Source organism: Mustela putorius, unplaced genomic scaffold, assembly GCF_011764305.1.
Source record: "Mustela putorius furo isolate JIRA1106 unplaced genomic scaffold, ASM1176430v1.1 tig00537248_pilon_pilon_pilon, whole genome shotgun sequence".
Taxonomy (NCBI): Eukaryota; Metazoa; Chordata; class Mammalia; order Carnivora; family Mustelidae; genus Mustela; species Mustela putorius.
In genome coordinates this window covers 2,029,354-2,053,204 of record NW_025422387.1, presented here as the reverse complement: position 1 = coordinate 2,053,204, position 23,851 = coordinate 2,029,354, and the positions used below count along the sequence as shown (strand labels likewise).

General features: G+C 49.5%; 1 protein-coding gene across 1 annotated transcript; it reads right to left on the bottom strand.

The window, feature by feature from the left end:
* Positions 1-21,958: 21,958 nt before the first annotated feature.
* On the bottom strand, positions 21,959-23,108 carry LOC123390148 (60S ribosomal protein L39-like). Its single transcript, XM_045073666.1, has one exon. The coding sequence runs from the start codon at positions 22,339-22,341 to the stop codon at positions 22,159-22,161; it is 183 nt and encodes a 60-aa protein (XP_044929601.1). The 5' UTR covers positions 22,342-23,108; the 3' UTR covers positions 21,959-22,158.
* Positions 23,109-23,851: the final 743 nt, after the last annotated feature.

The window sequence follows — 23,851 nt, the reverse complement described above, 5'->3', positions numbered from 1 at the left end:
AAGGCCACCTCTGGGTTCTTGCCTGGAATGAGGTGTGGATAAGGAACACTCACCACCTGTTGCTACAGGATATTTTGCTTCTTAAATAAAACTGCACAAGCAAAGCAGACTTATTGAAGAGGGTCGGTAGCCCTCGTGAGCATCTGGCTGTTTATCTGGAACTGATAATTATTCCCATATTGGTTTTCATCGAGGAGGCTGCTTATGTTGCTACCCTGTCGAGTAACAGTTTCTCAATCTCCCTCCTCCCTGGCTATGGGAACCCCATTTATGCTTAAAATGACAATTCTTTCCCCCTCCTCCTTCTGCTCCATTCTAAGCAAGTTCTGGAAAGAACCTCAGCTCCCTTAGCCTGTGTGGGTAACAGGGTCCCAGCCCCACTCTGGAATCTTGGACACTGGGAGATGGGGCCACTGAGATCCAAGCTCCTTAGTGTTTATCTGCACCACGGCATTCTCAGACTGGTTCACCTGTTTCTCTCCGGGGGTGGGAGGGTGTGGGGCGGCTTTGTGATGGGGGAGGGGTCCTCCCGCATGCACAGAGCATGTGTTGGGCTCCCCAGCCCCCCCTCCTGCTTCTCAGGTGCTGTCTGCATTTCTCACCCGTGACATCCAGCATCGCACCCCCCAGGTAGCAGCTGGCAGAAGCAACCTCCTGGGGAGGCTGGTTGGGGTCACAGCTGTGAAATACGACCCAAGAGCGGGAAGGCATGAGCTGGTGATGGGATGAGCTGAAGCCAGATGCCATGCTTTCCCTTGTCGGAGGCATGGCCCCGGGGACATACATCATTCTATAAGCAACGATGCATTCTGTCCACTTTTCTTACCCTCATTTCTTCTCCGGGATGGTGGCAGCTGTCCAGGCTTGGGATCTGAGGAGTGAAAGTCACTTTAGGGCCAAAGCTGGTCACCAGAGGATCAATATCCCGTCTGCTTATGGCTCACTTGTCCCTTAGGCTGTGGTAACTTCTTTTATTAATTCCCTGGGTATTATTTTTTAAATGAAAAAACTGTATATATTCATCGTAAAAAGTTGGAGCTAAATAAACTTCTAAAAATACACTACTTGAATATAGCAGATTTAGGTTCTAACTGACACACCCTCTTTTTACATGCACACCTGCACACACATGCACATACACAATCACACACATACCTCAGACAAAGTCAAAGGCACATATAAAGTCAATGCGACCGTTAGAATTTAGCTAATTAACAGTCCCTCCTGTTCCACATCTTTAGGGAAGGGTTCTGCCTTCACCCTGAATTTCTGCTGAGGGAATTAAAATTCCTTCTGTGAATTCACCCCGCGAATGCCGTTTGGGGGCGTGGTCTGAGGCAGGTGCACACCCCCACCCCCGCAGGCTGACAGACCCCCAACCCGTGGGTCTCCCCCTGCAGAGCGTATTTGCAGCTGTGTGCGCTAGTGGATTCCTGGTTCCTCCTCCAGCTTCTGCTGTTTTCTGCTCCACGGAGGCTCACGGGGAGCACCGTCCCTTCTACCTGATCTCTGTGCCGGTTCCAAATGTCCGTCCTCTGAGCTCTGAAGTCGCCCTTTCCCTTGGTCTCTTCCATGGTTGATCTCATGTGTCACCTTGATTGGGCTAAGGGACATGAGCTGGCTGGGAAACATGCTCTGGGGTGCTGGTGAGGGTGTTTCTGGAGGAGATCAGCATTCGATTGGGGACACGGTGTAACAAAGATCACCCTGACCAATGTGTGTGGGCATCACTCAGTCCTCTGATGGCCCAAATGGACCAGAGTCGAAGGAAGGCAGGTTCCGTCTGTCTGCTCGGGTGGCGGTGGCGGGGCATGTCCTGCCCTTGAAGCCCAGAGCACCTGGCTCTTGGCCCCTATAACCAGGAGAGCCAGTTCCTGTCCTAAACCTCCTCTTATATATGTCCATAGATCCAGTAGGTTCTGTCCCCCTGGAAACCCTCGTATTACACAATCCTTTGTGTTGCTTTGTTTTTGCTTTTCCTGGAAGTTTTTTTCAATCGAGGGCACCGGAGAGATATTGAAGAAGACATGCAGGCTGCCTCTCCAGGTTCCAGAATGTTCCTTCACCAGGCTGTTGCAGCATGGGTGACTTCTTGGGCATGTGGCTCCCGCCAGTGTCCATTTTGTGTGGTGCACGGTGGCCCACAGCTACTCCCAGAACACCCCAGCCCCTCGCAGCCAGCGCTGGGGGGTGGGGCTTCCAGCTCCTGAAGCAAGAAGAGCTGCTCTAGCCCCAAGCACCTGCAAAGCTACTCCCTGAGGAGCCTTCCCTGGCATCCTGGAGGGCCGTTGTCCAAGAAATCCAAGGGGGCAGATTTCCAGCAAAGTCCACAAGCATGATACCTCCTGGCTGTGCCCTCACCAGCAGACCTCATCGGCAGTGGTGGTGGTGCTGGGTGTGGGCTCGGTCTCAGCCCCGGAGGGTGGTGGCTGCGGTCCTGACCTTCCTTACCCGTACCTCTCCCGGCTTCTCCCTTGCCTTCCCACCATCACCCCATCATCTCCTGTTGTAGTTAATCAATCTTAATATTGAATTTCCGCTTCAAATTCTTGGTAGTTTCTTTCCACGTTGGAGTCAAGCAGATATAAATTCTCCTTAAGCAAAAAGAAAAAAAAAAAAAAAGACCTATAGTCATTTGTATGCATAAGAGATTTCCCTGAATATTTGGATAGAAGATAGGGTTACTATGACATCACAGCCAACAGATAGACCCCAGCGCTCCCCTTCCTCGCTAGCCCCTGCCGCTGGCCGCCCGTCTTGTTCGTCTCCCCACCCTCCCCTTCTCTCTTCCCTCACGGCCAGTTCATTTAACAGAGCAATTAAACTGTGTCTCCGTTGCCACTCACGATTTCAAAATGTCCACGTTCCACCCTGGAGAGGTCATTTTCCTAATGCATCCCCCATACCCACATCAGTGCATGTGCACACGCACACGTACACACACGCATGCACACCCATCTGCTCACACCCGTTCTGAGGCTATCTTTGGGTGTCCTCAAGCCCCCCAAGACAGGAGCCGGGCGCCCTCCTGTGGTTGCCGTGAGCCCCCTGGTGGTCTGCCTGCTCATGACGGGGGGGGGGGGGGGCGGGGGTGTGCCTTTGCTCGGTGAAGGGGTATCACTGGCGTGGTGTGCTTGAATCATTTTCCTTAATGTTCTATTGGGTTTATTTGTTTGGGGGAAAGACATGGCCTGAGAGCTTGAAGCACACGGACGCTGTGTATCATGTTTACGTTTTGATTGTGAACATAGACTTAAATATATAATCACTCCAAAGTACTTAAAGAGATAATGTAGACAATTATAGCATCATTACGGAAGGAAAAGTGCCTTGTGTTGCTGTTTATGGTAATCAGTGGGTACTAATTGTCGTCTTTGGAATGCATTCCAAAATCTTCCCATTGACATTAATGGCACCTCTGTGTTTCACACGCAGTTGCCGGCACGGGCATGGTAGAGATATTTGGAGAGAGTGATACGCTGGTGAGGTAAGGTGGGGGAAACTGACTGGACTGGCTAGCCACAGTCGCTTCCCACTGAATGTTGAACATCCTGTATCAAGTCAGACACACAGTCGGCACTCAGGGGGTATTTGTTGAAATTAATTCATTGCTATTGTTCATGCTTTCCTAGAGCTCCGTTCTCCTCTCCGTGCAGGAGTAGGGCAGGAGTGAGATAGTCTTGGAGCCCAGACGACATGGGGCCTCAGAGGCACAGTGAAGACAGGTGGCTTCACCCCCAGTGCAGACTGTGAGCTGCTGAAGGGTTTCTAGCAGGGGAACAGACGTGATCTCGCTGTGTTCCCCAAGCCCCTTTTCGGTAACGTGAGCAGAACGGAGGCAGGATTGGATTTGGTCCGAGAGCTGGGACTAGAGACTGCCAGGATGTGGCTGGATTCAGTGGGGAAGGGGAAAAGACAGTGACATGCCCCTAGTGCTGGCTTCAGGGCTGCTGGGTGGAGCGTGGTGCATTTAGCAGCATGGGAAAGCCTGGAGGAGAACAGGGTGGGGGACATAGGAAGAGATCATTTTAGATATTGTCCTGCTATGCCATAATTCCCCTAAGAGATGTGCACTAAAACCAACACTCACCCACTCAAAGAACATTTCTGGAAATTTCTATGTCCAGAGGGCTCTCCTCGATGCTTATAGGAGATGCTAAGGCATGAAACTTGCCTTGGAGAAAAACGGGAACCAATGGAACACAAATGACATTTATATAATAAGGGAAATAATTATTTTCATGAAAATGAATGAGAAAATCATGAAAGAGAGAAATGAAGGCATCAGGATCAGAGAAGGCTTCTCAGAAGCTCTTAAACAGGAACAGTGTAGAAATATAGATCCTAGAGCAATTGCACTTGACCTTCAATATCTCCTTCTGCAAAATGAAAAAAACAAATTCAAAGGTCCCAATTGGCTAAGGTCACGGTTACCACTGACTGCTTCTTTCCTGGGCAGCCCTTCATTGGTCTCATAGAAAAGAGATTTTGTTCAGCCCTCCTTTTTTTATTTGAATTGACAAGAGCAAGATCTGTGAAGTTAGAATCAGTGGGTTTCATTAGCCTAAATTCTTAGGTGAAATCAACCTCCTTTTGGCAAACTTACTTTCTATTTTTTAAGTAAACAAAGCCGTTTTCCAAACATACTCTCTAGGAATGTAGTTTTTCAGTAACAATACTCACAGTCGCATGATTAAAAATCAATAGTCCTGGGGCGCCTGGGTAGCTCAGTGGGTTAAAGCCTCTGCCTTCAGCTCAGGTCATGATCTCAGGGTCCTGGGATCGAGCCCCGCATCAGGCTCTGTGCTCAGCAGGCAGCCTGCTTCCCCTGCCTCTCTGCCTACTTGTGATCTCTGTCAAATAAATAAATAAAATCTTCAAAAAAATCAACAGCCCTTATAATCACTGAATAAATTTGTCCATATTGCAAGAAAATAATTTGCCTTTCTATAATAGAAGCAAACTCAGATTCATGATGACATGATACAGAATAAGCATGATCTGACTTATAAGAAAGAAACCTAAAATATTAATCTAACTTAAACGTTGCAGGAAGCGGAGTCAAGCATTTGGTTGCCTTTCCTTTTATTTCCTCTTACAGTTGCTCTCAAAGTTGCTAGAAAATTTCATGATTTTGTTCTTCATTTTAATCAGGCCTGAATGAAGAAATTTGTGGTTGACTTATAATACCTCCTATGGTGTTTACATCTTGTTCTTGATCAACCGAACAATAAGACTTGGGATACCCTGAGAATTACAGGTGGGGTTTGCGGTACCACCTGTACGTGATTCGTCTTTATTACTTCCACAATGCACATCTCAAATAGCAATAGAAATTCTAGGGAGTTCTTGATCAGGATCGTTTTTCTCTTCTGTTGCTTGTTTTATCCTAATCATCAGCAAAATATTTTTTTCTGCATGCAAGAGTACAACACTGGCATTTCACCAAGATTCCCCCCCCCCCACACCCCCCGCCCACTTTGTGTATTCTTCTGTTTTGGCTGATATATTTGTTTGGTCTACATTAATCCCGACAGCCTGGGTGGGAACGGATTCACATTTATATTTTTTGCTGTTCTCGTTGCTTGATTTACCTGGACTGCAAATGCAGGATAGGAATTCATGCCCGTGTCGTTTATTTTATACGGTAGCTTGCTTTTTTGGTCAACAATATTCTATGAGTTCCCATACTGGCATTTGTTTTCATAATAATAAACATAAGGCATAGGCTCAGTTTACTAGCGCATGTGCAGTGTTTCTGCCGCCGTCTTCCGGAATTCATTCCCCGAAGCCAATATATTTCTTTTAACTATGTGATTTTTATAATTTTTCAGCACTTGCGGGCTATTAATTCAGATCCAGAACTGTTGGCTTCTACATAATGTATAGCAAATTGTATTTACATGAGCAACGTTATACATTTTTCCCTACAATACCATTTTGAAATCATTTCCCACCCATGCGTGTTATAAAATACTTGGATTTCCCCCGTAAATATTTCCTTAAAGAAATAGGAGTGTGCTTTATACTCTGCTATGTCTCATAGACGAGGAAATAAACTACTTCTAGATTGGTCTGCAAAGAATGCTGAATGAATAAAAAGAAACTAGCATTTCCTAAACACACATTTTAAAAAACTCTGTAATTAACCCTCAGCAGGGTTTCCAGGTACAGTTCAGGACACCCAGTTAAACCTGAACTTCATATAAATAACAAAGACTTTGGTATAAGTATACCCCCAAAGAGTGCGTGGGATATACTTACACTTAAATCATTTGTTGCTCAACTGAAATTCGCAATGGACGGAGTGTCTCGGGTTTTACTTGCTGAATCTGGTCACCCTCTCCTCCAACGACCCTGGATGGCTCTGGCTTCCATGGCTTTGTCATCACCCCCCTTTTATTTCTGTGTTCCCGGGAAAGGAGAGAGTTCTTTGGGAGAGTGTGGGAAACTTGCCGTCGCCTCCGAAATAGAGATTCGGATGCTTAAAATTTTAAATAAGGTTATTTTTATGGTCTTTCCTCTCATGCCTGAAAATGGAGCAAAAGGAAGACTATTTGGACTTTTTATACGGCATGAGACGATGGGCTTACAAGTCAGAATCACGGGAAGCCCATGCCCGAAGCCATCGTGGTGGTCCCCTTACCCACCAGCTGTGTTGTGCCGATGCAGGGCTCCTGCCTACCCTCCCGAGAACAGGGCCTGGGCGCCTGGTGCGGCTTCTTGGTGATCTCCAGTAAGGAGATATTCCTCTGACGATGGTTTTTTGGCCCAAATGTGATTCACGTACAACGTGTGAAATAATACTTAGGAGGCACGTGTCGAGAGGGCTGAGGCCATGCAGGGTGTGGGGCTGAGGGAATGGGGGAGGGGAGGCAGCAGGATGGAGGGGGAGAGGCTCGCCAAGCAACACCCTCTATGCTGCCGGAGCTCCTAGACCCTCGTGAAAGGTTCCCCGGGCTCCCCAGCCATTCCTCCGTTTTGGGGGGCAGGCGAAGATGCAACAAAGGGGGGTCCTGGGGACAGACCCGCGTTTAACATCTGCTTTCCTTTCAAAGAGAAGCCCAAAGGCATTTTAAGTCACAGACACAGCCTTGGGATGTAATTGTGATAAACACCACTCCTTTTCTCTACCTTAACAGAAAATGTCCCTTCTGTCTTTTAATCTGCGATGCAAACAGAACAGGTGGGCTTTTCCTTTCCCAGGCTCACACAGCCCAGCTTTCCAAGCCCACCCGTGGCCGCTGGAGGGTCCGCCACGGGCTGGGCTAGACTTTTATGGCTCATGATCCGTAAGCAACTCTAATGCCTTGGACCAGGAGGGCTCCCATTTAAAGAAAGAAAGAAAATTCGCACACCATCACCCGTCTTCATTAATTCTCCAAATGCAAGCGTTCACGCTGAAAGTCTTTTCAAAGTTGGACCCAGCTGGGGAGTCATTCATCTTCCTGTGCCTTCGCTCATTCCAGACTAAAATGATATCTAGGATTCAAGGATAATTACAATTGGACACGGCACCAAATGGCTTGTGAGCGGTGCAGCCTAGGATGCGGGGAAGGAGCATCCGAGGCCCCCAGGGCTTTCTGAATTGATGGAATAATTCTTTTTTGAAATAAATTAAAACTTGGGAGAATCTGGGTGACCCTGAGTCTGTTCCCCGTATTTATAAAAACATGTGGAGATTTCAAGCTAGCCTCCCAGCCTATGCCCTGCTGATGTGAGCGCTAGAAATATCTCTTCTCATTGATTTCAACAGGGACACATGGGCCTGATTATCACTGTTTTAGTTGCAAATATCTCCTCTTTTTTAAGGGCTCTGCATACAAAAATGCTTTCTAATCAGACATTTATTTCAGTCTGCTAGATGAAAACTCAAAAACCCGAGACGTTCTGCCAGTTGCGTTACTGTTTTGTCTTTCCAGAACGGATCTGCTCAGAAATTTCAATTTGTCTTTTTTCTTTTCTCTTCTTCTTTTTTTAGAATCTAATTCCCGTTACTACTGCCTGATTTGGGGGAGCCTCGAAAGAGAATATCTTTCACACATTAATTTCAAATGTCCTCTTAAGTCTTTGTTAAAACTTGATGAAAAGGCTTGGCTTGGAACTGTATACCCAACTTTTCACTTCTAATACATTCTAAAGATGGTAGTGAAGAAAGATATGGGATTTGTGTGTATTTTTAAAAGATGGGCACTAGATATTTCAAAATCCAGGTTTTTTAAAAAATAAAAATAAATCACCCAGATGGGTCGATCTGAAGAATTTAGGGAGGAAACCGAAGATCGACCCTCTGGGAATCATCTGATATTCGCGTTTTGAGTGTGTTTGGGGCAGGAGAGACAGGGACAGTTGGAGGTGGGCTTGGGCGCAGGGGTGTCACCTGTCCTTGGAAGGATATGAGGGCTCTGTTCTCTTACCAGGAGCCACGCTCATGGCCAGGCACAGAGCTTTCAGAATCAAAGGCATGTGAAAGCTGGTCAGGCCACCTGGAATTGGTTTCCGCACTTTGTTCCCTTCAGGTCACTGGGGTAATTCCACGTCCCTCTACCCAAGACCACAGCTCCTATGAAATGGACCCATCTCTGTGCCTCCCCCATTTCCTGTTTCTAGAAGCCACTCCTCTCTCCTCTTGAGGCACAGGAGGTACAGACCCTCTCAACTCCGGCCAGCCCTGGCATCTGTATTCTCATCTTCACACTGCTCCTGCTTTTTTAAAAATTTTTTATTTTTATTGCTCCTGCCTTTTAAAGGGTCCCTTGATGGGTATTTGTCTTCAAAGCACCCATTTGGCTTGTCACCTGTTTCCTGTGGGGACCCCAGCAGATGACACCTTAGGGAAAGCTTCTTTTATATTCGGCGCATTCTAGAATAGGGGAGAAGCCCCAGGCTCAGCCAGGAGCAGGGCAGGGGTACTGGGGTATCTACAGGGAGCCCCCAGGAACCCTCCTGCTTCTGTTTTTCTCTGATTCCAGGGTCCTTTGTTTGCTTTTCATTTGTTGCAAAATCTCAGGCAATCACGCTTCCTTCCTGTGGCCAAACGATGCGTCTTTCTCCAAGTAGGACCTTCCAGCTCTGTTTCCAGCCAACTCTTAATCGTACATGGCCGTTGGCAGGTCCTCACTGGCCGCTGGCCAGAGACATCAGTTGACTTGCAACAGGAAGTTCTTCGCTGGACAGCTTAGAACGTGGCACCTTGTTTTTCTCCGGCAGGTCTTGAGAGAGCAGACCTTCCAGCGAGCCCAGAGCTCAGTGACACACTTGTCGGGGACCTGGAGCTACGGGCCACCAATGAAGCTGTCTCACAGAAGTGAGGAGATAATAAACGGTTGCTGTGTTAAGCTGTAATAATGATAATTCGAGGTAATTTGCCCCCATCCTTATTGAAGCATAATTAACAAAAAATGTTTAGCGGTACAACGTGATGTCTTGATGTGTGCGTGCATTGTGAAATCATCGTCAGAATCAAGCTCATGTATCTGTTCACCTCCCATGGTGAGTCTTTTCCTTCTTGGTAGGTTTTTTTTTTTTTTTTTTGAGTGAGGACACTTCAGATCAATTCTCAGCAATTTCCGGCGTACAATAGTGCCCCGTTAACTGAGCTCACAGGGCTGGACGCCAGGTCCCTGCATTCCTTCATTGTAGGATGACCACCCTGTGCCCTTGACTGATGTCTCCCTATCCACCCTGGTCCCTCCGGCCCCGCCCCTCATCCTGTCCTCTGCGCCTATGAAACAGTAACAAAATGAATATTTGGGTGCCCGCAAGTGGAGTCCTGTCCCACAGAAACCTAAGAATTCAGGGAATTCAGGACTGGCTCGAAGCCGAGGGGCGGGCAGCGTCTGCGGGGGCGGGAAGCTTGTCAGAGAAAACTCCAATGGGCCGGCCAGACAGCCGCAGAAGTCTGGTTCTGGATGCCGAGGATGGTGGCAGAGAAGGGTCACCAGTGAGCGAGGAGCAGATCGAATAGGGGAACAGGGAGAGTCTGGTCATGGAGCGGCATCATCTGTAGTACAAAGTAGAAAATATGTCCAATGACCTTGGAGCTCTAACTAAGCAGATTCTGGAGCAAAACGATGAAGATGCTGTTGATGGTCTAGCGTGTGATGAGAAAGTCTAAGAAAAAAGGGACGGTCATGGGTGCCTGCGTGGCTCAGTGGGCTAAGCGTCTGGCATTGGCTCAGGTCATGAACCTGGGGTCCTGGGATTGAGTGCGGGCATCGGGCTCTCTGCTCAGCCGGGAACCTGCTTCCCCTTCTCTCTCTGCCTGCCTCTCTCTCTCTCGCCCTCTCTCATGCATACTCTCTAATAAATAAATAAAATCTTAAAAAGGGGGGGCAGTCAGTGGTTTTGAAAATTCTCGGCTTCCCCCAATGGCAAACAATGAGAAAATTAAGAAAATTTCCCCTGCACGAAGAAGAAATCCAGGGCGCTCTTTCCCAGGAAAATGCTGTCTTGGCACGAGTGAGTGTTTGATCAGAAGACATTTGCTAAAATCTTAGCAAGTTCAAAGCGGGTGCCTTAGAGAATTGTTCAGTCATACAGAAGAGGCTCTGTAGAGAAACTTCACATCTGCCTCCTAATCGAACCATCAGAGCCTGTAAGATTATATCACAGAGAAGCGGCTCACAGATGTTGCTTTTCTTGATTGTGGGGAGCCCCGGTGTGATTCACGGGAGGTCCACAAACAGTTTGAGAGAATTTTATCAGCAGAAACACTACTCTCTTGTACTTAAAGAAACACAGAAAATAAAATGCAAGAAAGCATATGGATTCCCCAAATCCTACAGGTAGGAAGTCAGCCAGGAAAAGAACTCAGCAGCCAATACGTGTTTATTAATCTTTTTCCACACACTCTCCACTCAGAGTAGAATGGAGAGCCGTGAGAATTATTTCCGGGCTCTGAGCCCGGCTAACAGGAGACTTCCAGAACTTGCCTGGCTCGATTTCAGAGTTACTACTGACCTACGACTCCCTTTATGGATCTCATTTTCCTTCTTTGCGAACGAGAGTATCTAAGGTGATCGTGTTTTATCTGTTTAAGCTTCATAACAGTGGTCTGTGGGAGGGAGCAGGTGACTTACCTCTTTGGTCTCAAAACTCGGAGGATGAGAGCAATTTCGTACAGCGAACTGCATTGTGGGGCTGACTTCGATCATGGGTGTCGGACCCTGAGCTGATGTAACATGGCAGGCAATGAGGCTTACTGGAGGGAGTATAGTAATGTGTTATGAAGTGATATTAACCCGTAAAATAGCCAAGATCTTAGCATCAGACGAAAGGGAAACTATTTATCACCCACCCTGCCAATCAAAAGATTTAAGACTTGGCAAATTTATTTTTTAAAAGATTTTATTTATTTATTTGACACACAGAGAGAGATCACAAGTAGGCAGAGAGGCAGGCAGAGAGAGAGGGGCAAGCGGGCTCCCCGATGAGCAGAGAGCCCGATGCGGGGCTCGATCCCAGGACCCTGAGATCATGACCTGAGCCGAAGGCAGAGGTTTAACCCACTGAGCCACCCAGGCGCCCATTGGCAAATCTATTTTCATGTAGTTGTATTTCCACTCTGGGGAGGCGTAATAATACAGCTGCCGTCATGCTGGAAAGTTACCCTGTCCGTTTGGATGGTATTGAACATGCTTAACAGTTTCGAGAATGCTAACTCACCTGCTTCATTTCCCACCTTCCTTCGGCACCTCTGGGCCCCCCAGAGAGCCCACATCTGATAGCCCAGGGTGATCGCCAAGCCTAGAATACTGAAACACACTTTGGACCTTTTCCCATTAATTAAAATTATCATCCTGGTAAGAATTACTTACCCAGATCACAGGGATTAGAAACGAGCATCTTTGTTTTACTGTGCAGCCAGAGGGTTTTCTAAAAACCGAGTTAAGATCTTATGAAAGTCGTTTGAGCTACTTGAATAAACAAGCTTTGTTTAGGATGAATGAAGGGTTTCTTGTAATCAGGAGAGCATGTTACCTGTTGCCTAAAGTCAGCATGATCTTTTCAGAAGCACTCCATCAACCTCTGTGGACATTAAGAAAGAACCTGAAATTTAAAAAAAATAAAAATAAAAAAATTTCCTTACTAGAGATCTTCTGTTTGAACAGCACATGACACTTTTCTATGGACTTTGATTTTTCCTTTTAAATGGGATCTTCAAAACAGCCTGTAAAATTGCCACCGTAACTGACATCACCCTTGCTGGGAGCAGGTGGACCTGTCCCCAGGGGGTGTGGCCTTGAGGGTGGGGGCGTGGCCGTGAGCCTGGGGGCGTGGCCGTGAGCCTGGGGGCGTGGCCGTGAGCCTGGGGCGTGGCCGTGAGGGTGGGGGCGTGGCCGTGAGCCTGGGGGCGTGGCCACTGCTGTCCACGCTCAGACAGAATGTCCACTTTGGTCAGAGGATGGGGTTTTCCCTTCCCAGCCCCAGATGGCCCAAACCCCGTGCTTCTGCTCCCCGTGTTTGCTTGTGTCTGGGTGGGGTGACATCTCAGGAGGTTCCCCACTCAAGGCAAGCGCAGAGGGAGAGGTCTATGTACTGCAGTCGAGTTAGGACTCATCTCCAGCTCCCCCCATCCCTCCTCCTTCTAATCTCAGCGCCCCCTTCTTCCTCCGGATCCCTTCTCCTCCAATCTCTTTTCTAGTTGTTGGGATCGACAAAGCCACTTGACAAGTAGGCATCTGGAATCTTCTGTCTCAAATGTATGTCTTTTCAATCTTTATTCCCTCCTCCCTGCGGTTCCTCTGTAGGCAGGCTTGCTGCCCTTTTGCCCGTGCCCCTTCCCCCTGCGGGGACAACGGGCATCATAGCAGGGCGCGCAACAGCCATTTTGCTACTGTGATGTGACGAGCCCTGACGATGACAGCAATGGACGATGGAACGGTCTTGGGCTCTCTGATACAGCCAGGTCACCCCACGAGTCCTGGGCTCCCCACCTCCACAGCCCTTGTTGTGGGAGTCAGACAACACTTGTTTGTTTAAGCTAACTCTCACAAACTGTTCTGCTCATTCTGCCAAATCCTTCCGGATACACTAGACATGGCTCTTTCTTATTTCCATCACTGTTTTAACCCTACTCAAATGCACACGTGATTCCTCAACTAGAGGGGGACAAGACAGCCAGAGGCAGTTTCTCCTGGGCTCCAGAATTCTCAGCACTGAAGGGCACAGCCAGGAGAGGCGAAAAGGAGGGCCCCTTTCCCTCCTATGTCAGGGGCTCCGACTTCACCCCCCAGCTCCCTCAAGCCCATGGCAATGACTCATCTTTGTGTCTCTTCTTCTGCCTCCCATGTGCATGTGAATTCAGGGCACTGACCATCAGGGGAAATGGCATCGTCTTGTTCTATCCCTTTGTCGGTGAGGAGTCTAACGAGGTCACACAGGCGATTGGGTTATCTCCTGCCCTTGACCTGTCAGGATGGGAAGAGTCTGATCTGATTATCATTTCATAAAGCAGGCTCTGCAGGGTGACAATACGATCATCTCCCTTATTGTTCAAGAAAGGGCTTTCCTATTTTGGTTTGACTATAAAATTCAAGAGGCATCTCTGGACCTTTCACAGAATCCGGGACCTTGAACTTCGAAACGTTTTTGCTGCACTCTGCACTATTGGAGAAAACCTCTCCAAGCGGTCCCAGTCTAGGGGCTCCTATTCTGTACTTACTCAAATAGAAATCAAATATCCTGGATTCACAAAACCTGACCCAGAGTTGAGGACAGGATCTCGGGAACGAGACACAGAGCTGCTGCCGCCTTGTCAGTCATCCCTGTGGACATCCTGATTTCTGCCAGGATCCAGTTCATGATCCTGACAAGGTTTAGGCAAATGTGCCTGTGAATTGAAGAAATACAGTTGAACCGATGACGTAGGAGTTCAAACACATCTTTAAAATTACTCAGAGTCTTCTGTCCAAGCCCTACACTTCTTTTTATTATGCAGAAAAACAAACACAACAGATGCCGCTTACAAAGGCACCGACACAGTATAAATTCTTCAACAGCTTAAATCAATTGAGTCCCGAGTCCCTCTCCACCACCTCCAGCTTATGGCTTTTCCTTCTGGCAATATTGATGAGACGGCTGAACGACCCGACTGAATTTAGTGCTGATGAGAATTATTATCTCGAGTCCAACCTCTGAAGAAGAGGGAAGGGGACACTGTGTGGACAGGCTGAGTTTCTTGTAATGACTCGGTCTACCTGCAAGAGTGTACATTTGACATGGGGTCTAGGAACCTGCCTGGTGTCCAAGGCTCTATTCCTTTCATTTTCTGTCATTGCAAACATCTTGATTTTATGATATTGTCTGAGTGTGCGAAAATCTTACAAATAACTCTAGTGTAAAAAACCAGCTCTCACTAAGGTCTTCGAGAAAGGCGACCTCTCTCCTTCTTTCCCAGAGATTAGGGAAGCAGGAATAACCACAGGTATTGGGATTCAGATGGAGCTGGGTTCCATATCTTGCCCTGTCAGCATCCTGCTGTGTGCCCTCAGGCAAGTGACTAGACCTCTCTGGGCCTCGATGGTAATGTCTGTAAAATGGGGCACATGAGAGCATCTGGTGGGCTTAGTCTAATGGATTCAGTGAGGCATCTTGTTTAAAGATCCCAGGGCAGGCCAGCTGGCTCCTGCGTGTCCCTCGGCTCCCTCTAAATTCGGTCTGCTGCCAGGAAAATCCAATGCTTTAGTCCTGAAGTCCAAATGAATGAAACTAGAAGAGATTAAAATTTTAGAACCCGGAAGGGGCTTTGACATTGTCTGGGACTAGACAGTCATTTTACAGATACAAGAAAAGGAGAGCCCATGTGGACGAGTGACCTGCTCCAAGTCACGGGACCAGGGAGCAGCAGCGCTGGCCTGAGCCTGTAGGTCTAAATGGTCCTGAGCCTGCGGATTTGGTTCAATCACAGAAAAGTCCCTGACATGGCTTAAATGATAACGTGTAGTATCTCAAATAACAAGGGAGCATCTCCAAGGTTAATACATCATGTAGCTCGGTGATAGTAATGAAAGCCATGTTCCCTCTATCTTCTGGCCCTGCCATCCATCTATCAACAGTGTCATCAGACCTAGCTCAGGTTCAAGGAGCTGGGTCCACTCCGAGCAGGTGCGCTAGGAGATGGCTAATCTCGGTGTGTGTCGTCCTAAGATACAACAGAATGGCTGCTCTTGAGACACACAGGGAAGCTGGAGGGTCTGGAAGGGACGACACGAATCTTAAGAGATCAGGGAAAGTGAGGTCACTCACTTCTGCCTCCGGCCCCTGACACACAGAAAGCCGTATTGGGACTAAAGTTTAAAAAATAATAATAATGGTGCATCAGGAGGTCCACACCAAGCAAAAGAAACTTCGAGTATCGGTGAATATCAGACTAAGTAGACTTCAGAGCAAGAGCTGTTATCGGGAGGATGAGGGGCGTTATGACAAAAGGTCGATTCTACGAGAAGTCACCGTCATCCTCAATGTGCGTGCTCCCAAGTCCCAGGACACCGACTCCCCAAGGCATCACGGCTGGCTGCTGTGTTACTTAAAAACTCAGCCCCGGACACTTTATCCAGCAGGGCACCTGCATTTCTCCCCAGCGTCCGCGATCCCGCCAGCGGTACAGAGGTAGTGACAACCGGACGACACAATCTGCTTGTACTTTTCTCCCTCCTCGTGCTCGCTCAGCAGCAAGTGCCTACGGAGTGCAATTAATAACATTCGTGTATTCTGTGTCTGTCCGATGTAAGGAAAATAACACACGGCAACACCGAAAAACAGGACAAAACATCCCCACTTAGTGAGTCCGGAACAACACTGGGGATGAACACCCAAGGCTGTGTGTCCCTGACCACCCCCTCTGACTCTTCCTTCACCTCCAGGGGATACAGACAGTCGGGGGTTGTGACTCTCTCTCCTCTCAAGACAGGGAGGCATTGCACATCGGCGATCCTTTTAAACGTTGGCGTGGTTGGTCATATGATTTTGTTGGTTAGAGGAATGTGGGTGGGGATGGTGTTGGGTACCATGGTGGCAGGGGGAGCTCTAACCAGGGCATTCTCTGCCATGCTCTCCGCTCCATCTCCTGGGTTCTGGAGAGGAAGACAATGAATGGGGCACAGCGCTCAGCTAACACGCAGTGGACATGAAGCCAGAGCGGGAAGCTTTGTTCTGATACATTACGGAGATGACCAGGTTGTTTCTCGTCACAGCATCACCTAGCCTGCCTTGGGTAATAAGCCAGCACGTTGTGACAAGGGGGGTTTTGTCTTCCGGGTTTGCCATACACACAGCTACAAACCCAGGTGCTCGAAGCAACACACATTTATGATGGCATGCTTTTGTGTATTCAGGAGTCTGGGGGGCTTGGCTTGAACCCAGAACGGAAGGTTGTGGGGAGGACAGTTCACACTCTGTTCCTGTCCAGACTCTGTGCTTCAAGCAGACGGGCTCCCAGACAGACCAGGCTAAGGCATAAGGCTGGGCATTTGCATGTCCATCGTAACAGTTGATGGCGCAGACAAAAGCTGCCCAAGTCTCATTCAGGGAAGCTGGGCAAGCGTCCCTTGTGCAGACGGTAATGTCTGCAGAGGCTGACTTCAAGATGGGCATCAAGCCCCGAGAAGAAACTGCTTTGGATTGCTTTCCTGCACTGCTCAGTGGGAGTGATAAATCAACATTTCTCCTTTCCTTCAAGGTAGAAAAACCTAGCTGACAAGACCTGACACAGAGGGTGACCTTGGAAGGGAGAGTCAACACAGGTCGTCAAGATGCATGTTGCAGGTGTGGTTTCTAGGCACTTCTTAGTGCAAATGATTCCAGTGATGGGATTGCAAATGTGGGCTGTGAACGAAGACTGTCTCTGAATCCCAGCTCTACCACATGCGACCAACCACTGTGACCTTGGGCTACTTACGGAACTTCCTTACGTCTTAGTTCCTTGTGTGTAAAACGGATATCATGAGAATACATGCACACAGGTGTCTGCAAAGACCGACTTCACCCAAATATTATGTTCAGAATAGTGTTGTACTTGAAACAGATGCTTGGTAAAAAATCCCATTGGGTGATTTCACTTGGCGTTTCTCAATGTGGATTCCCTCATTGGTAAAATGGGCCACAATACTATGTAAATACACAAGATTCGTCCATTTGACAATTGTCTACTTGCAGTACACACTGAGTTGTTGAGAATTCTGGGGCGGGGGAGGGGTAGGACATACGAAGCCATCAGTGGTGGGCTTACATTTTGGATGGGAAGAAAGGCAGGTAGAGGTACTGAAGACAGATTATATGCAAGGAACCAAATAAACAGGATAATGGGCTCGTCAAGTCGATGCCCTGTAAATAGGGGCTCCATTGTCTGTATCTAAATTCCCTAACCTTTTGAAAGGGACAATTTAATAAAGAGTGATCCCAAAGAGCAAAATGGATTAATAGATGTAAAGCCAGCTCCTAAGGGATAGGTGGGCTGGGGGACACGGGGAAGGAGTGGGTGTGGGCGCAGCAAGAAGAGGCCAGAGGAGCCTTCTCTGGGTCAGTCACTCCCTAGGAGAGACCTCCCAGATTACTCCCCTGTCCTAGTTGATCTGGGATCTGCATTTGGCTCTCCAACGGGGAGGCTGATATTCTCCGTAAAGAGGAAAGAAATCATGAGTGTGGGAACCACAAATCACAAACCTCCAGATGGGCAGCAGGTCAGGGAGGAAGAGTAAAGCCCCCATACCTCAGTCAGGAATAGTGGGATCTATTTTATTTTTCACTGATCTGGAGAGGCCAAACATATTTCCTAAGATGAAAACAAAACAAAAAAATCCTCCAGCCCTTTGGGCCTCAAAAACAAGATCCCAGTCCCTACAGGAGGTCACAGTCAGGCCCCCTACCTCCCTACTTCTCCCTTGGGGTCCGTCTGCGGCAGCCCCTGAAGTAGACAACAGGGGAATTTAGCATCACTCGTTCAAGAACATAATTCCGTACTGTCATCGAAAACTCCAAGCATCACTATTTTACAGATCCCCTTTTGGGTTGGGACGTTTTCTTAGCCGCATTCTACTCCTCCTGGCCCTCGAGTGGAATTACTTTTTTCCCATCTCATCCGTCCTGTCCCCTTGCCCAGGAAACCGCGGTTTCCAAGCGCAGGTGTGGCCTCACCAAATTGTAGTGTGCTTACACACGCGTGCACACACACCCACAAACACACACACACGCACACACCCGCAGAGCTCAGAGAAAGCTTCTGCCACCCTCCACTCAGAGGCCTGAGAACCGTCTTCGAACCTTCCAAGGCTACGCCGCGGAGAGCTAAGGCCAGAAGAAGGTAAGTACAAATTAGGGGTAAAGGAACCAGTTGCGGTGGGGTCTGCTGGAGCCGCCCAGCATCCGTTCCCTCTTTTCCTCGTGCAGCCCTAGGAATAATCCCAGTCTACAGGAATAACCCGGGCTGGAGGGCTCTGCTTCTCCACTTTCCCCTCGCGTGGGGCTGGGCCGGGACTGGGCACAGACAGGTGGGCGGGGAAGGATCTGGGACCCGCGCGGAGCCGGGCCGGCCCGGGGAGCAGGTGGGCGGGGCCGGGGCTGGGATCTGGGCGGGGCCGGGGCTGGGATCTGGGCGGGGTAGGGGGCGGGGAAGGGGCGGGGCGAAGGTAGGCGGAGCTGGGTCGGGAAGCTGGGCGGCCCGAGGGGCTGGAGGGAAGTGGCGGGGATCCGAGCGCCTGCAGCCGGCGGAGCGGGAGCCGCCGAGTGAGGACCCCCCGCAGGTACAGGGCGGGCGCTGTGAACCCGGGGCCGCAGGGCTCACACTCTGCGGGGAGGTGAGGGGCGCTGCGCCCGGTGCTGGCGCGCGGCCGGGCACAGGTAAGGCCGGAGTGGGCGTCTGTCGCGAGGACTCTCTGGAGGGCGCGGCAGCTTGAACTTGGGGTTTGTTGGGGAAATCTGGCGGGGGCGCTGATGCCACCAGAAGTGCCTCTGCGGAGCTCAGGGCGGACCGTTCCCTGGATGGGAAGACCCGTGGGCAGCCACGTAGGGGACTGGGACACATTTGTCTGTTCCAGGACCTTCAGCACCCTTGCCAGGAACCATGTGGAGGACCTGGAACCAGACTAGGCTCAGTTCCCAGGAGCGAGGAGGGAGCATGGCTGAGGGGAAGCGTTTAGTGTCCCCCACGGCGGGTTTCCATGGGGTCTACTTCCACTCCACACTGAACACACTGTGGCATTTAGGATCCAGGAAGTGGGGGCAGGTTATGTGAACCCTTGTCCACAAACACGGGCTCCCATCCTGGCCCCCCATCCATAACCTCAGCTTGTCTAATTGGGACTGGGAGTCCTGGGGGAGGGCCTGGCTTTTTGCACCTGTTCTTGGATCACTTAGGAAGGCTCGCTCGCTAGGCAGCTAACAGAAACTCCCACTTGGCAGAAATCTGGGACCCCGCCACACACCCCAGATTCAGTCTGATGTAATTTGGGGGGTTGCAGTAGAGATTGTAGGGCTCAAAGACGCTGGTGTCTGGGCGAGCAGGTGTGAGCCTATCTTGTAGGACAGGGTTTCCTAGAAGTCCCATACCTGAGGCCGTCCCCTCGGTTCCCCTGCACGGCGAGAATGAACATTTTGCAGTTGAGGGGACTTAATGGGCATGTTGGGGACAAAGCACAGCGCCCGGAGTGTTCCAGAGGCCAGGGGGCCTTATGACTCTTGCTATTTTTATTCTGTGCAGGGGGGCTGGGGTCACTGCGCTGACACGATGGGAGGGGTGGGAGAGGTGGTTCCGGAGCCCCAGGAGCAGCAGGCAGAAAGCGGTGTTTGCTCAGCCCCCACCCCACCCCACCCCACCCCGGGGGGTGGGCAGTGCCTGTGTCCACAGCTGATGCCAGGGTCCTGGCCTGCGGGTCAGGGAGGACAAAATGAGAGAATACCTCTTTCTTGACGGTATGCAGGGGTGAGGGTCTGCCGGACCTTATGGATTAAACTGCCCACAGGTTGCACACATCTCTGCGTCTTTCCTGTGGCGCCACCAGTTCCACCCCGGCCTCTGGACCCATTGGTGGTCAAAAGCCAAATTCACCTTCGTGGATTCTCTTCTTCCTGAAACTGTTTAAGCTGGGCTTGGAGCACTTTGGTAGGACACGAGGACGCTCTGCCAACCGATATTGAAAAGTTGCATTTGCTTCTTAGAAAGGTGCATCCACAGCCTGGAATTCCAGAGAAATCCACCCTTCTTACCAGTTTTCCTGACAGCTCAATACACTCTTTTGTCTCCGGTAGTGTTTCCTAAAGTCTGTAACGGTGCCCCTCTCTACACACTCCAGAAAAACAAGGCCACATATGCAGATGTGTGATGGCCCGTAGGGGGTTATCTTTCTTGTCTGTTTCATTTGAGTACATGTGTGTGCCTGGATTAAGCACAGAGTGAATCTCCCATCTCCTTCTCTGTTGGCTTCGACTATCAGTCTAGTCTTTAGGATTAGATACAGGATTCAGACTGTGTGTGTGTGTGTGTGTGTGTGCGCGCGTGCACACACACATTCACTTGTGTGTGATTGTGTGATGTCTTTATGTTTTTTATTTTATAGAAACATTGCCTAAACTGAAGTTCGTCTAGAGGTGGGCCAAAGAACCAGCAATCTGGCACAACACTCAAGAAAAAACTGATTATGCTGGATTTATTAAGAGATGGAGTTATTTTGTCCTTTATGGGAGATTTAAGATACTTTTCAGGAGTACTTTTGATGCCATACTCACAGACTTTAGAAATTGAGCCCCACATCCTATGAGAAGGATGGCTTTTAACAAGCTGTTCAGACAAAGTGGAGCTTATCCTGTCTGCATAATTTATCCTCTGTTAAGCAGGCTTCTCCATATACCTTGTTAAAAAAAAACAAAAAAAAACTAATTTGCCAAGGTCAGGGGAAAAACAAATCTCGTATCTCCTACTCGAAAGAGACACGCACAACTGGGTGAACACTTAACGTGTCAAACCATTCTTGTTTTAGAGAATTCTTTCTTTGTAACTGTCTTATCCTGCCCTCCCACTCAAAAATGCAAATGGCTATTCTTGTTCAAGGAGACTGTATAGAAAAAAGAGAAACACCTTTCGGGAGATTCCGTTTTAAGTCACCTGGGAGGCCAGATCAGAGAAAGCACTTGCAGAATTGCAGCAAATCATGCCCAGTGCAGTTAGCAGACGGGAGCTGGTACGGAATGCACGAGGAGCGGAAGTAGTGCTAAGTTCTCTCAGCTCCTGGAACCATAGGGGATTTATTGAGAACCAAACACTGCAAACATATCCAGAAAGGCATATCGTGAAAAACGAAATCGCCCTTGTGCATTTCTATGTCTAGCCTTGCTCCAAAGGGGGAGCGCTTTTAAACTCTTTATTGGTTTTGTTTTTTTATTTGTTTTGGTGATTATTTCCTTGTAGCGCTGTTTGCTCATGGACCGACTCTGAGTTGGTAAATGCCCCCCGCTCTTCCCTGGCTGCACCCACATACTGTTGGCAGAGCAGTGTGCCCAGCTTAAAGGAAAATAGAGTTCCCAGCCACCCTTGCAGCTAAGGTGGGAATGGGAGGTGGTACAACCGGCTGCTGGAGGCTTAAGTGCACGACTTAAGTGGGAGTGGGAGGTGGTACAACCGGTCTGCCAAGAGCCGGCGTGGCTGGTGGGAATGGGAGGTGGTACAACCGGTCTGCCAAGAGCTGGCGTGGCTGGTGGGAATGGGAGGTGGCACAACCGGTCTGCAAAGAGCCGGCGTGGCTGGTGGGAATGGGAGGTGGCACAACCGGTCTGCCAAGAGCCGGTGTGGCTGGTGGGAATGGGAGGTGGCACAACCGGTCTGCAAAGAGCCGGCGTGGCTGGTGGGAATGGGAGGTGGCACAACCGGTCTGCCAAGAGCCGGCATGGCTGGTGGGAATGGGAGGTGGTACAACCGGTCTGCAAAGAGCTGGCAGCTTCTTCTTCTTTTTTTTTTTTTTTTTACAGCTCAAAGGCCTCACGTTTATTACCAAACCAACCCACTGGTGCAGAGCTATAGTAACAGAAAAATCTTTCGCTGATAATTGGTATCTATTGGCCAGGCAGAAAGGTGTTTACAGGGTGATGGAATAGAACACATGATCCTCAAGTAGCTTAATTAAATACGTGGTGCCCGATTAGGTGTGTCATCGCGTGATGTGGAACGCCTTAGAGACCCAGCTTGGTTCTCCTCCAGTGCCTCCTCTTGGAGTTGTACCTGATTTTATTACCAGTTTTCATCCGAATCCACTGGGGAGTGGGACGAATCTGCTTTTGTTTCTTGGCCGGGAATCGCTTGATCCTGAAAGTCTTGTGAGAAGAAGAGCTGGGATCCAAACCTAGATCATGCATGCTCCAAGGCTAGGATAACTTCCAGTTGTCCCTGCTGTCACCCCAGGACCCAGAGGACCATTGGGGATGGCTGGAGAACTTGGTTTTCTCAAAAGAACCGAGCTGGCAGCTTCTTAAAAATTCAGACCCACTCGCCAGGCCAGCCAGCTCCCTGCCTTCCCAGGCATGTGTCGCAGATGCACACGCACGTCCCCCCCCAGACCTGCGCATGGGTCTCCGTCGCAGCGTCATGGGCAGCAGCCCCCAAGCCGGGAACGAGCCTCGTGTCGTCTCCCCGGCGAGTGGTTAAACGTGTGGAGCCTTCCCCACCACGGGGCACGGGACCTCGCTGCCTTTTGGAAACTCTGAACTTACTGAAAACACAGGTTTCCAGGGGAGTCTCGTTCGTGATGGAGGGTAGATGGGTAGACGGATGTGCGCACGCTTGGATGCGTGGGTTCCTACGCGTTTGCCCATTTCCCAGCTGGTGGCTCACCCCGAGGGCAGGGACAGAGCCTGCTCCAAGCTGGGCCTCACCGCGGCTCGATCACGCTCTCCTCTGAGGACCGGCCTCGTGCAGTGGGGGACCGGAAGGCATCTCAGAGAACGCTGTCGCCGGTGCAACCCCATCTCTCACAAGGGAGGTGGACAGCCACCGTGCCATCTGCTAATGGAAAAAAAAAGACCGATGGCACGGCCCTGGCTTGGGAGATTAAACAGGGGATGATGGCTTGTCCGGGCGTGCGGCATTTGTCAAGACTCGTCCCCGTGACTTCATAACATGTTCCTAAGCCCTGATGGAACGTTGTGTGGTCAGCGGGTTCCGGGACAAAAGGAGGACCTGCCTGCCGACGTTTATGACTTTCCACATAAGCTTTCTGACAAAATGTGTCTTGCGTTATGCTCGAGGCAGGGTGGGACAGAAGCGTAAGCCTCCTCGAACGCCCAGAGGAGTTTGCCACGGTCACTAAGAAAGAGAATACAACTTAAATTTCTTGTAAATGAGTCTTTGGGAGGTGTACTAAACCTATTTATAATTGAGGAGAACAGCCTTAAGATTCGTATTTCATTTCCTTTCCTGCAGGTGAAACTCACCCCGAAGTTAAAGGTTTTGTTAGAAGAAGATCCAGTCTGAGCGTTTTACCCTCGGGTCTGGCTGGCTGTGTGTCAGCCAAATGGAGAACATTCTCGAGCTGAGCTAAGGGGTTTAGGGGACATTGCCGAGCCCTGTACTTCACTGGCCTCAGTGCTAGTTGCACTGCTGGATCCGAAGCCCCGCGTGTAGACAGAACTAGCAAGTGGACGTAGGCACAGCAACCCGTGTACCCGCCTGCGCACCCACAACTTCTTTCTGTCCTTCCATTTATCTCTCTGTCCATCCGTCTGTCGCAAACACGATTCATACCGATACCTCTGATTGCAGTAAATCACCAGCGTTCTTTCTGTGCTTCTCCCCTCTTCTTACTTTTACCTTCTTTTTCTGACATCCAGAAACTTGGCTTTCCCGTTCCGTGTTTCTGTCCTTACTCGT

Bases quoted from the DNA above. Each gene is read 5' to 3' on its own strand.
- LOC123390148 (XM_045073666.1), bottom strand. From the start codon at position 22,341: ATGCATGATCTAGGTTTGGATCCCAGCTCTTCTTCTCACAAGACTTTC.